At 41.4% G+C, this 13,458-nt stretch overlaps 1 protein-coding gene across 1 annotated transcript in view; it reads right to left on the bottom strand.

Moving 5' to 3' along the window:
- The window catches only part of LOC126108359 (putative ankyrin-containing lipoprotein Lxx09580), a 103,998-nt gene that overhangs the window by 28,170 nt on the left and 62,370 nt on the right, over positions 1 to 13,458 (bottom strand). Inside the window, exon 2 of the mRNA XM_049913572.1 lies at positions 9,985 to 10,560. Within this exon, the coding sequence (XP_049769529.1) occupies positions 9,985 to 10,079 (95 nt within the window). The 5' untranslated portion in view covers positions 10,080 to 10,560. The remainder of the gene's footprint in view (positions 1 to 9,984; positions 10,561 to 13,458) is intronic.

Raw genomic sequence — 13,458 nt, 5'->3', positions numbered from 1 at the left:
AGCTTCATCACACCAGATGTGTACTGTTACATTCTGAGGACTCACATTAGCCTTGGATTTTACGTTTTTTGTCAGGACCAAACATTTTTGTTTTATGAAGGTAAAGCCAAATAGTTCAAATGTCCACCCAACCATCCTGTTTTAAGTTTTCCTTTATTTTCTTAAACTAAGCAATGCAAATACTGTGACCTTTCCTTTGAAATGGCACTATCTATTTCCTTTCTAACATTTGAGAGCTGTAATTTCTACTTTGTCTCTAATGGTCTTGCAGTCGATGGGATGTTTGACACTTAATTACTTCTTTCTTTCTTCCTCAACATTTCCTATTGAATTAAAGTGCTGCATGATGGCTAATTGGTCACATTTCACGACATTTGGAAGTAGTCGATTGGGCCATACTGGTGAACCACCACATCAAAACAAACCAACTGAAAATGAGAAAATTATTTCCTGACATAATTTCTTTGACACACTTTCCACATACACGCACAATGATACAACAAAACAAACACATTTCCAGAATACAAAAGGACTCACAAGCTGAAAACTTACAAACACACTCAACAAACACACACAATGGCAACACCACACAGAAAGGAACCAGATGGTACACCATAACCTACACACACACAAACTAACACACATAAGCAGAGCCAAAATAAAAAAAATACCACACCATAACACATACACACACACACACACACACACACACACACACACACACAAACGCACGCACACACAAATAAGTACACAAACAGATCACAGATACTTCAAAAATTACACTCGAAAGTTTGGCAATAACATTCCATCTTTGGTAAAAACATTTGACAGTCGGCAACAGAAACCATAACATTGCATCAAAACAATCTTTCAGTTCATAGTGCTGTGGAATGTTGGAAAAACTGCAAATTGGCATTCATAAGAAGAAAAATGCAATGGGAGTGTGATACGTAAGAAATTGTCCACACAACCTGTAAGTACAGTTCAAAACATTACTACTTAATAGGAAATACCAACCACCAGAACTGTTTATAACCTATAGGCACAGTGACAAAAATGTAAATTAAAAAGCTAACATATGTACATATTCCAGGCCACTGATAACGCCTTGCAGAAAATAAACTCTAAACGCATATGGCACTTAAATTGTGTTTTATTCAGTTGCTGTCAGATGGTCCATAAGTAAAAATTATCAATATACTGTGACGCACAAAATTCTTCATGCACCATTTTCGAAGGTTTAAAGAATCCTTCAAGTGTACAATATTCAATAAGTCACTCCAAGAATACTTTATAGCTACAAATAAAAAATTATGATTGATAAATATACTTATTCCAACCTGTATGACAACACGTCAGACAAAAGTCTATGATATTATGCATGAATCTACTTGTTTCAGTTAAATTATGGGTGGTCCTTTTAGGCTACATGCATCAATGTAGTATGCTACATAAGGAAAAATGATGGACTTTCTTACGCACTTGCACGGTACATTTTTAGGCCTCCTTTTTCCACATGGAATATATATGGAGGGATTATCTGTGCTACATTTACTGAAGACAAGCCTCGTCTTTGCCAAGATTGATGGTGTTAATAATAACAGAAGAAATTATAATAATGGATGATCTCTTCAAAAAACTATTATATTGGATAAACAAGGCTGCTTAGTAGCTTAATACCACTTCAAAGTAAAAAATAAATTCCTTCTGAAATTATAATAAAGGGAAGCCACTTCAAGAATAACAATGGATGCATTCTCAAACAACAGTCACTGCCTATGATTGACTTCCTTATATATCAAATGCATCTCTTCTTTTAGTAAAATTATAAGCCTCTATCACAATAATCCCCCCATGAACCATGGACCTTGCCGTTGGTGGGGAGGCTTGTGTGCCTCAGCGATACAGATGGCCGTACCGTAGGTGCAACCACAACGGAGGGGTATCTGTTGAGAGGCCAGACAAACATGTGGTTCCTGAAGAGCGGCAGCAGCCTTTTCAGTAGTTGCAGGGTCAACAGTCTGGATGATTGACTGATCTGGCCTTGTAACATTAACCAAAACGGCCTTGCTGTGCTGGTACTGCGAACGGCTGAAAGCAAGGGGAAACTACGGCCGTAATTTTTCCCGAGGACATGCAGCTCTACTGTATGATTAAATGATGATGGCGTCCTCTTGGGTAAAATATTCCGGAGGTAAAATAGTCCCCCATTCGGATCTCCGGGCGGGGACTACTCAGGAGCACGTCGTTATCAGGAGAAAGAAAACTGGCGTTCTACGGATCGGAGCGTGGAACGTCAGATCCCTTAATCGGGCAGGTAGGTTAGAAAATTTAAAAAGGGAAATGGATAGGTTAAAGTTAGATATAGTGGGAATTAGTGAAGTTCGGTGGCAGGAGGAACAAGACTTTGGGGTCCGCCGCTCGTGGTCTCGCGGTAGCGTTCTCGCTTCCCGAGCACGGGGTCCCGGGTTCGATTCCCGGCGGGGTCAGGGATTTTCACCTGCCTCGAGATGACTGGGTGTTTGTGTTGTCCTCATCATTTCATCATCATCCAGGAAAGTGGCGAAATTGGACTGAGCAAAGATTGGGTAATTGTACGGGCGCTGATAACCACGCAGTTGAGCGCCCCACAAACCAAACATCATCATCATCATCAAGACTTTGGTCAGGTGATTACAGGGTTATAAATACAAAATCAAATAGGGGTAATGCAGGAGTAGGTTTAATAATGAATAAAAAAATAGGAGTGCAGGTTAGCTACTACAAACAGCATAGTGAACGCATTATTGTGGCCAAGATAGACACAAAGCCCATGCCTACAACAGTAGTACAAGTTTATATGCCAACTACCTCTGCAGATGATGAAGAAATAGATGAAATGTATGACGAGATAAAAGAAATTATTCAGGTAGTGAAGGGAGACGAAAATTTAATAGTCATGGGTGACTGGAATTCGTCAGTAGGAAAAGGGAGAGAAGGAAACATAGTAGGTGAATATGGATTGGGGGGAAGGAATGAAAGAGGAAGCCGCCTTGTAGAACTTTGCACAGAGCATAACTTAATCATAACCAACACTTGGTTCAAGAATCATAAAAGAAGGTTGTATACCTGGAAGAATCCTGGAGATACTAAAAGGTATCAGATAGATTATATAATGGTAAGACAGAGATTTAGGAACCAGGTTTTAAATTGTAAGATATTTCCTGGGGCAGATGTGGATTCTGACCACAATCTATTGGTTATGAACTGCAGATTGAAACTGTAGAAACTACAAAAAGGTGGGAATTTAAGGAGATGGGACCTGGATAAACTGAAAGAACCAGAGGTTGTAGAGAGTTTCAGGGAGAGCATAAGGGAACAATTGACAGGAATGGGGGAAAGAAATACAGTAGAAGATGAATGGGTAGCTCTGAGGGATGAAGTAGTGAAGGCAGCAGAGGATCAAGTAGGTAAAGACGAGGGCTAATAGAAATCCTTGGGTAACAGAAGAAATATTGAATTTAATTGATGAAAGGAGAAAATATAAAAATGCAGTAAATGAAGCAGGCAAAAAGGAATACAAACGTCTCAAAAATGATATCGACAGGAAGTGCAAAATGGCTAAGCAGGGATGGCTAGAGGACAAATGTAAGGATGTAGAGGCTTGTCTCACTAGGGGTAAGATAGATACTGCCTACAGGAAAATTAAAGAGACCTTTGGAGAGAAGAGAACCACTTGTATGAATATCAAGAGCTCAGATGGAAACCCAGTTCTAAGCAAAGAAGGGAAGGCAGAAAGGTGGAAGGAGTATATAGAGGGTTTATACAAGGGCGATGTACTTGAGGACAATATTATGGAAATGGAAGAGGATGTAGATGAAGACGAAATGGGAGATAAGATACTGCGTGAAGAGTTTGACAGAGCACTGAAAGACCTGAGTCGTAACAAGGCCCCGGGAGTAGACAACATTCCATTTGAACTACTGATGGCATCGGGAGAGCCAGTCATGAAAAAACTCTACCATCTGGTGAGCACGATGTATGAGACAGGCGAAATACCCTCAGACTTCATGAAGAATATAATAATTCCAATCCCAAAGAAAGCAGGTGTTGACAGATGTGAAAATTACCGAACTATCAGTTTAATAAGTCACAGCTGCAAAATACTAGCGAATTCTTTACAGACGAATGGAAAAACTGGTAGAAACCGACCTCGGGGAAGATCAGTTTGGATTCCGTAGAAATGTTGGAACACTTGAGGCAATACTGACCTTACGACTTATCTTAGAAGAAAGATCAAGGAAAGGCAAACCTACATTTCTAGCATTTGTAGACTTAGAGAAAGCTTTTGACAATGTTGACTGGAATACTCTCTTTCAAATTCTGAAGGTGGCAGGGGTAAAATACAGGGAGCGAAAGGCTATTTACAGTTTGTACAGAAACCAGATGGCAGTTATAAGAGTCGAGGGACATGAAAGGGAAGCAGTGGTTGGGAAGGGAGTGAGACAGGGTTGTAGCCTCTCCCCGATGTTATTCAATCTGTATATTGAGCAAGCAGTAAAGAAAACAAAAGAAAAATTCGGAGTAGGTATTAAAGTTCATGGAGAAGAAGTAAAAACTTTGAGGTTCGCCGATGACATTGTAATTCTGTCAGAGACAGCAAAGGACTTGGAAGAGCAGTTGAACGGAATGGACAGTGTCTTGAAAGGAGGATATAAGATGAACATCAACAAAAGCAAAACGAGGATAATGGAATGTAGTCAAATTAAGTCAGGTGATGCTGAGGGAATTAGATTAGGAAATGAGACACTTAAAGTAGTAAAGGAGTTTTTCTATTTAGGGAGTAAAATAACCGATGATGGTCGAAGTAGAGAGAATATAAAATGTAGACTGGCAATGGCAAGGAAAGCGTTTCTCAAGAAGAGGAATTTGTTAACATCGAGTATAAATTTAAGTGTCAGGAAGTCGTTTCTGAAAGTATTTGTATGGAGTGTAGCCATGTATGGAAGTGAAACATGGACGATAACTAGTTTGGACAAGAAGAGAATAGAAGCTTTCGAAATGTGGTGCTACAGAAGAATGCTGAAGATAAGGTGGGTAGGTCACGTAACTAATGAGGAGGTATTGAATAGGATTGGGGAGAAGAGAAGTTTGTGGCACAACTTGATTAGAAGAAGGGATCGGTTGGTAGGACATGTTTTGAGGCATCAAGGGATCACAAATTTAGCATTGGAGGGCAGTGTGGAGGGTAAAAATCGCAGAGGGAGACCAAGAGATGAATACACTAAGCAGATTCAGAAGGATGTAGGTTGCAGTAGATACTGGGAGATGAAGAAGCTTGCACAGGATAGAGTAGCATGGAGAGCTGCATCAAACCAGTCTCAGGACTGAAGACCACAACAACAACAACAACAACATCACAATAATAAAGTACTAGAAAATAATTAACGTTCCTTGACACAATGGCACACTACTGCAGTTATAAATGTGACAATGATCCCTGGAGAACATTCTGGAAGTTTGATTGATACCTATCGCTCAGTTTATTTTATACGATCTAGTGTTGGTGTAACCTAAACTCTTACAAGATCACAGCAGCTCAGGTGGGAGAAAACACTTCCTGCAGAAATTTCTCTAGCCTACAATAATGCCAGTAGTGCAGCTGACAATTATGTGATTTTATTTCAGTGATTACAAAAACAACTCTAAAGTACACATTAGGTAACTGAGGCAATTAGTGGCCATTGATATGGATTAACAAGGAAAAGAATGTTTTGTAAATGCTGTAATGAACCTCCAGGGAAACTGAACGCTCATCCAGTGAGGAGCATCCTTCGTTAACGGCAAAACAGTGGCACTGCATTGAAAGTAGTTTGGTGGTCTGTTAAAATTGCTCTAGCTTCATTTGCTTAAGCTCTGTGTTCCGAGTCACTGATCAGCCAAACACTTAACAAGTATTAACAGACCCTCTTTGCCTCCGGTGACTTCTGTTGACCAACATAAGGTTCCACTTTCCTTCCTAATCTACAATAAAGCCGACACTCCTTCATTACCTGCTGGAGGAGAGTCTGTGTATGTTGGGCCATGACAGAGGCAGACGTCCGGCTAGTGGAAGCTCACCATTAACCTTTCTTGCACCAGAAATTTTACTTCATCCCTGAAACAATTGTCATGTAAAGTCACGGCAAACTTATTTGAACTTGCAATGTTGAAAATGTTGGTGCTGAACTGGGAATCTAACTCAGATCTCTCTTTCTGCCATTTTGAACACTTTTCGGACAATACAGTTCCATCGTTTTGTTGGGTCCCCAAGATTCCATAGTTATCCAGGTTTCAATGAAAGGGGAAGGTCTAGTTTTAAATACTGGTTGGGTAAAAAAATTTTCATTGTGTGATTTCAAGTTGTAGCATTCGCACTGCAAGTAATATGTGAAAAGCAATTATGATTTTTAGCATTTGTGCATGCAATGTCAACAATAACAATTGGTGCCAATTTTGACTCTGAAACAGGCAGAGAACTTTTTATCCTATCATTTCAGATTTATAAATTCCACTCCTAGTGGCTGGTGGAAAAGTATTTGACAGGTGTGTAGTCAGTGGTGATGGCATATACAGGGTTGAGAGTCCCCGTCAGCACAGAACTTTTCCTCGCATAATTTCTAGTACAGACATGAGCATATCTCGCTGGTGGTGAAATAAACTGACATTGTGTATCTATATGTGGCTAGAAAACAACATGATATATGCTGCGTTCGAAACGCAGCAGGGGAATACTTTTTTGTATAATCATTTAAGTTTCATCATCCCTCTAGCGGTGAAAAATTTCGATACATAAAATTGTAACATTTTATTGTGCTTCATTCACAATCCCTGCCCAAAATAAAACTTTATGCCCCATCATATCAAGTTTGAAAAAGTGCATATGATGTTACATGTGGTTAAAATGATAGTTAAGATCTGTAGTGACCGGATTGGAGTCCTGGATCCCAGTCGAAATACAGTTTGAAGCTGACTCTTGCTTTTTGAAATGTCATTTATTGTAATTAACTTGAGTTTACAAGCACTGAGGACCGCCATCTCTGGTAAAGGGTTTTCTGATATTTACATTACTGTGGTATTGGTTTTCATATGGACGATAATAGACAAAGTCAAGAAAGTTATGTGCCTGCATACAAAACAGGTGGAACGCAGTTCAGGAAATTTGGCTGCTTCTGAGCATGGTAACACACGCATATAAATTTGACAGGGACGACACTCATCTGATTGTGAAACATTTCGTATTGTAGTTAATGTGATACTTTGATCATCAGGCATCGTTCAAAGCCTGTCTTAAAACTGGTCTTTGAAAGGTACAGCTAACAAAATGGTTGACAGCGTGTTTTGAATTGAGCTGGAGAAGGAATTCATTACAGCGGGCAGTAAGGCACAGTGAAACTCTTGATTTGACAATAGAAAGAGGCTGTGGTTGTGCAACAGTTACGTGTCATAACAGTATTACCACATTCATCTAAATTTCATTCATTAAATACGGTTGACAGGAATTTACGTATTTTTCAAGTGAGCATCCTCGCTTTGTAAGCACACATGAAACCATGGGGTAGTTAAAGTAAGCCGTGTCATTCCCCAGTGATGGAAAAACACACACTAATTGTGTGTGTGTGTGTGGGGGGGGGGGGGGGGGGTGATGAGCAATGTTTGTGATTGATGATGTAAGTTGTGCTGTGAACTTGCTACTGAAATAAAATTAAGTTTGTCCTCCACATACAGTAGGTATTAATGGTAAATTCTGTGAGAATCTGATGTCTATCTAGAAGGGCTGCAATGGATACAAGGGGGAGTAGGATGAACATGGGATAGTGAGACATCCTCCCCAAAAAATGGGAAAACACTGTATCACTTCACTGTGTGAAGTGGACACTGTATGAAGTAAAAAATAATTCTGCTTACATGTGGTTTTATACATCTTATTTTAATTATTAAAATCATAGGCACCTGTGGTGTATAAAATTTGAGTGTGACACTGTGTATAATTTTGAGAGGTTGTGGGGTGGGGGGGTCGAGTGGAATCAGTGAAAGACAGAGGCAGTTCCAGAACCAAACATTGTATGTGTGTCTGTAACTGACACCCAATAGTGTGGGAAGTATGAGGCAGTGAACTAGGTGAAGATCACGACAAGAATCTATTATAAATCATCAAGAGAATTTTTAAAATGTACGCAAAGATTACTGTTAGTAAAAAGATTCCCGTTAACAAAAATTTTTTCAAACATAAGAGGTTGAGTCATTTCCCACAGCGTGCATAACGAGTTTGGAATAATGTAATGTTTTAAATTTTTTTCAAGAATATAAATAACAATTGTAATATGTTTATTGCTTGAACAATGAATTTTGATGTTAATCTTTATAGAATAAAAGAGAAAGACACTGAATGATTTACAACACTGGCTCTATGTTCATTACAATTGGTTCAGGGAATGCACAGTGTCATCTCGAACACAAGATTTCCAATATGTCAAATAGCACACAAAATACTACATAAGTATTAAAATCTAAATGAAAAATAAATGATCATTTATTAGTGTTAGTGGCTATTAGACTTGTATGAACATATGTAACTGTAAGATGGTGCAGAAAAATGGTAACTCTGGTCGCAGAGACACTTTAAGGGTCACAGACTATCAGAGTTGGAACAGCAACAACAATGGATGGGATAGATAATGTCATAAGGTGTGCCACAGGATAATGGAAGCCTGTAGTTTTCACTGGGTGGCTATAGTAAAGCCATAGATCAACTGAAACACACACACACACACACACACACACACACACACACACACACACACACACACACACACAGGGGTGGACACCTGTTCATCGAATACACAGTAAAGCACGGTATTCTGTGTGTCACAGAAGGGAACGTATCAAAGCACTGCGTGAGCTTTATGTAATGCTGAGTACAGAGACGAACAAAATGAGGTGGGAAGACTCAATTTTATGGGACCAGCTGGAACTGCTGGTAGGTCTGCCCTGTGATCCTGCGAGGTGGTCTCCGGCTGCAAGAGGTGTGAGCAGTCAGCCACTGGGGCACCGATGCTTACTTCACCTGGTTTTCTGAACATCTTCCATACAAGCCCTCACAGCAGAGCATTCTTTTATATTTAGAGCAATTAACATCTTCCGTGTACTGTCTGGATTTGGAGAGAACTAAGAATTATCTTGTGATAGTTACTGGCACATGGTTTGCACGTGGAAAGAAAGTGAGAGACAACTACGTAAGAGCCAAAGCTGTAATACTAAGGTGTGAATAGTGATTACTTCGATAGTCTCCTTTACTACACGAAGAAAATTCCACGGGTCAACATCACCAATATAAAATTGTAGATAAGTTGCCGCCCTCCTCTAATCATTCTGCAGTACACTACCTTTCTCGAGGTGTCGGCTGTAAGTGACTTACTCGGTCATCATCTTTATGCAGTGTGGCACTATTCAAAGGTGTCTCATTGTCATCAGCCACAGAGGCAATGGACAACTTTAGCGACTACTTTATGGGAACAGGCCTACAGCAACCAGTACAGGCTGCCGGTTGCAAACTACACCCGTCACTGCGTCTGAGCCTGTGCTGGGCAATACAGCTTTGTGTCCACAGCAGTCTGCCTCATGCTCTATTCACACAGTGAGTGTACCCTCTGACATGACAGTTTATGCTAAAACCTAAACAACCACTTTCTGTATACATGTAGTTTAATATAATGCCTACAAACTGGCTCTTTGATGATTTTTGTTAGCTAACATACCTGGTAATGAACACTGTTCAGTTTAGGGGTTCACTGAAACTGCTACACGAGGGTAATGATAGCATTGTGAGCTATCGTGAAATGACTGTCTATGATGGTGTATTTTACAGAAGACACACATCTACGAAAATTCAGTGGGAAACATACAGTTGGAAATACACACACCTAGAACCGAGAGCCACGAATCAGTGGGTTGTCTCACACTTACCTGGTTTGTGGTGGTGGATCGTACAGCAACCGGCCCACTTCGATCAAGTCTTCCGGCTGCTTCCGCATGGCATCTGCCCACCCCTGAGTGGCCATCACCTCGAAGGGACAGGTCTTAATAAATTCGATGGCGGCTCGCCTGAGGTCACTGCAGGAGTGGCGGACTGCGAGGGTGGCTGCGGCCGCCGCGGTCTCCACGGTCAGCTGAGCGGCCACCTGCCGCTCGCACTCCGCCTTCAGCCCCGACACCCCGTACTTATCCGCTGCGGCCAGCAGCTGGGGGGCCGTGCCGGGCAGCTGGGGGGCCCGCAGGGTGTACAGGTAGGAGACCAGCTCCCTCAGCACCGGGCCCCCGATGTCGGCAATCCTCACCACGCCAGTGCAGGCTCGAGGGTGTCGTGGGCGAACATGGCCGCGAACACGGGGCTCCTGTCTGCCAGGACGGCCCTGTGCACCACCAGCCGAGTGTCACCTGCCTCGAGTATCACCATGGCGTCGTCCGCGGCGTCCAGGAGTGCACCCACGTTGACAGCCACCGTCTCTGTGATGTCCTTAACTGCTTCCATTGCGGACGATTCTGAAACACGGCAACACGGAGCAGCCCTTTTAGTATACAGGTGACTGACGATACTTCTACGAGTGACAGCCACACCTGTCTCCAGCGACAGTTGATAAATACAGGGTGAGTCACCTAACATTACAGCTGGATATATTTCGTAAACCACATCAAGTACTGACGAATCGATTCCACAGACCGAACGTGAGGAGAGGGACTAGTGTAATTGGTTATTACAAACCATAAAAAAAAATGCACGGAAGTATGTTTTTTAACATAAACCTACATTTTTTTAATGGAACCCCGTTAGTTTTGTTAGCACATCTGAACATATAAAGAAATACGTAATCAGTGCCGTTTGTTGCATTCTAAAATGTTAATTACATCTGGAGATATTGTAACCTAAACTTGACGCTTGAGTACCACTCCTCCGCTGTTCAATCGTGTGTATCGGAGAGCACCGAATCACGTAGGGATCCAATGGGAACGGTGATGGACCTTAGGTACAGAAGAGACTGGAACAGCACATTATGTCCACATGCTAACACCTTTTTATTGGTGTTTTTCACTGACGCACATGTACATTACCATGAGGGGTGAGGTACACGCACACACGTGGTTTCCGTTTTCAATTACGGAGTGGAAAAGAGTGTGTCCCGACATGTCAGGCCAATAGATGTTCAATGTGGTGGCCATCATTTGCTGCACACAATTCCAATCTCTGGCGTAATGAATGTCGTACACGCCGCAGTACATCTGGTGTAATGTCGCCGCAGGCTGCCACAATACGTTGTTTCGTATCCTCTGGGGTTGTAGGCACATCACGGAACACATTCTCCTTTAACGTACCCTACAGAAAGAAGTCCAGAGATGTAAGATCAGGAGAACGGGCTGGCCAACTTATGCGTCCTCCACGTCCTATGAAACGCCCGTCGAACATCCTGTCAACAGTCAGCCTAGTGTCAATTGCAGAATGTGCAGCTGTTTGGGCCCCTGCAATCAAGTGGGGACAATGTTTCAAGCGTCAACTTTAGGTTACAATATCTCCGGATGTAATTAACATTTTACAATGCAACAAACGGCACTGATTACGTATTTGTTTATATGTTCAGATGTGCTAACAAAACTAACGTGGTTCCATTTAAAAAACGTTGGTTTGTATTAAACAATTACACTAGCCCCTCTCCTCACGTTCGGTGTGTGGAATCTGTTCGTCAGTATTTGATGTGGTTTACGAAATATATCCAGAGGTAACATTAGGTGACTCACCCTGTACAGTCCATTCTTAGTCGGTTCCAGCAGTATCACACCCTTTCTGTCCGACAGATGCCATTGGTGAATAACAGCAGATCTTTAATAATACCTTTTTCAAGCTTTATCTTTTCTTTCAGCATATTTCATTTGGAGAACAAGCTCCAGAAGCGGCAAGGACATTATTTCCATCATTTTTTCTACAGTTCAATGTTATTTGGTATGGAAATGGTTTGAAATAGACGTCTACCAAAATACTAAATAGGCTGTACAGAACTACAGTATTACTCTATTCAACGAGATGTTCTCTTCACTTCTCCTGTTATTCAAGAAAACACTGTTTTATGACCTGAATCTGTATTATTCGTCATTTAACAAGCAGTTATGCATGAACCCTTGCAGGAGCTGCTTCACACAGGGGATGAAGCCTGTGTGTCGGGAGACTGACTCGTGCGTTCACAGTGAAAGATCGTGAAGTGGGTTCAGCCGAGTACGTAGTTCAAATTGTCATCCACCAGAGTACAGTAGCGGACAGACACATTCAAGAAACAGTCAAGAGAATGTTTTTGTGAATTGTAATGTTTATTTCTTGAAGGATTTTTCTTTTATGGTTGTACAGTTTTGTGTATGTTTTTAGTAGTGTGGATGATGCGTGAATGTGTTCTAAAGTAAATATGTAGATCACTGTCACAGTGACAAACGCCGTACGAAGTAACGTGAGAAATTTTTAATACACTGTGAATGAAGACGGGGAATTTTGTATTATAGTGTGTCAAGTAAGTTTATGGTAAAGGGAAGCTAATTTCAGTGTAAATGAAAACAGTTAATAATGTAAAGTATAAATAAAGTATCAGAATGTTAAATATTTTGGAAAAAAGTACAGTTTGAGTGTGTTGTTTATTGATTTGTTAGTCATGAAAAAAGCGCGCTAACACAGGAGAATAATATTTTTGTATTGGCCTTAATGCAGACTGAGCAATCAGAACAGCGTATTCTTCGCGCATCTCTTCTCTTGCAAATGGAGAATGCTTACACCAATCTAAGTAGTCAGAGCCCAGCCTTTCAATGGTACGGTCGTGTGTAGTATGAGCTCCGAAGGAAGTTATTGTTTGCCAGTTTCATGTTTACATGTGCTACATGTCTCAACAGTGCTTTACAGTGAAGGTAAATAAATTCATTCATAGCGGTATCAACGAGCAGCAATACGGCAGGGCAGCGCTGCCAACTTATACGACAAGCGGGGACCCTGAAACTGGGACGGCGGCAGATGGAGGAGGTCTGACACTCAGTTTCAGCACGCTGACGCTGCAGCCAGCATTCGACGAAAGATAAGTTTGTTAGAACTGTTTTGTGTGTGTGGGGGGGGGGGGGGGGGGGCGCGAGCTGCAGACTGAGTAATATGGTAAGTGATAAAGATTTTGTAAATACGAAAAAACAGGAAGGATGCTCATTCAGTGGAAGTGCTTCACAAACTAGCACGCTTGAACAGAGAGGAGGAGTAGATGTTAAAGTAAAAAAGGAGGTTTTTGAGGATGTTTCTTTGTTATTTACGGACGGTGAAGTAGACTGCTTGAAGTACGTCAGTTGATGTAACTAGTGGAGACAATGAAGATCCTGAAAGTCACATTAAGCCGGCCAGAGTGGCCGAGTGGTTCTAGGCCCTATAGT

Source organism: Schistocerca cancellata, chromosome 11 (assembly GCF_023864275.1).
Source record: "Schistocerca cancellata isolate TAMUIC-IGC-003103 chromosome 11, iqSchCanc2.1, whole genome shotgun sequence".
In the NCBI taxonomy this organism is placed as follows: domain Eukaryota; kingdom Metazoa; phylum Arthropoda; class Insecta; order Orthoptera; family Acrididae; genus Schistocerca; species Schistocerca cancellata.
The sequence above is the reverse complement of the archived record's forward strand: the minus strand, read 5'-3'. Positions and strand labels throughout refer to the sequence as shown.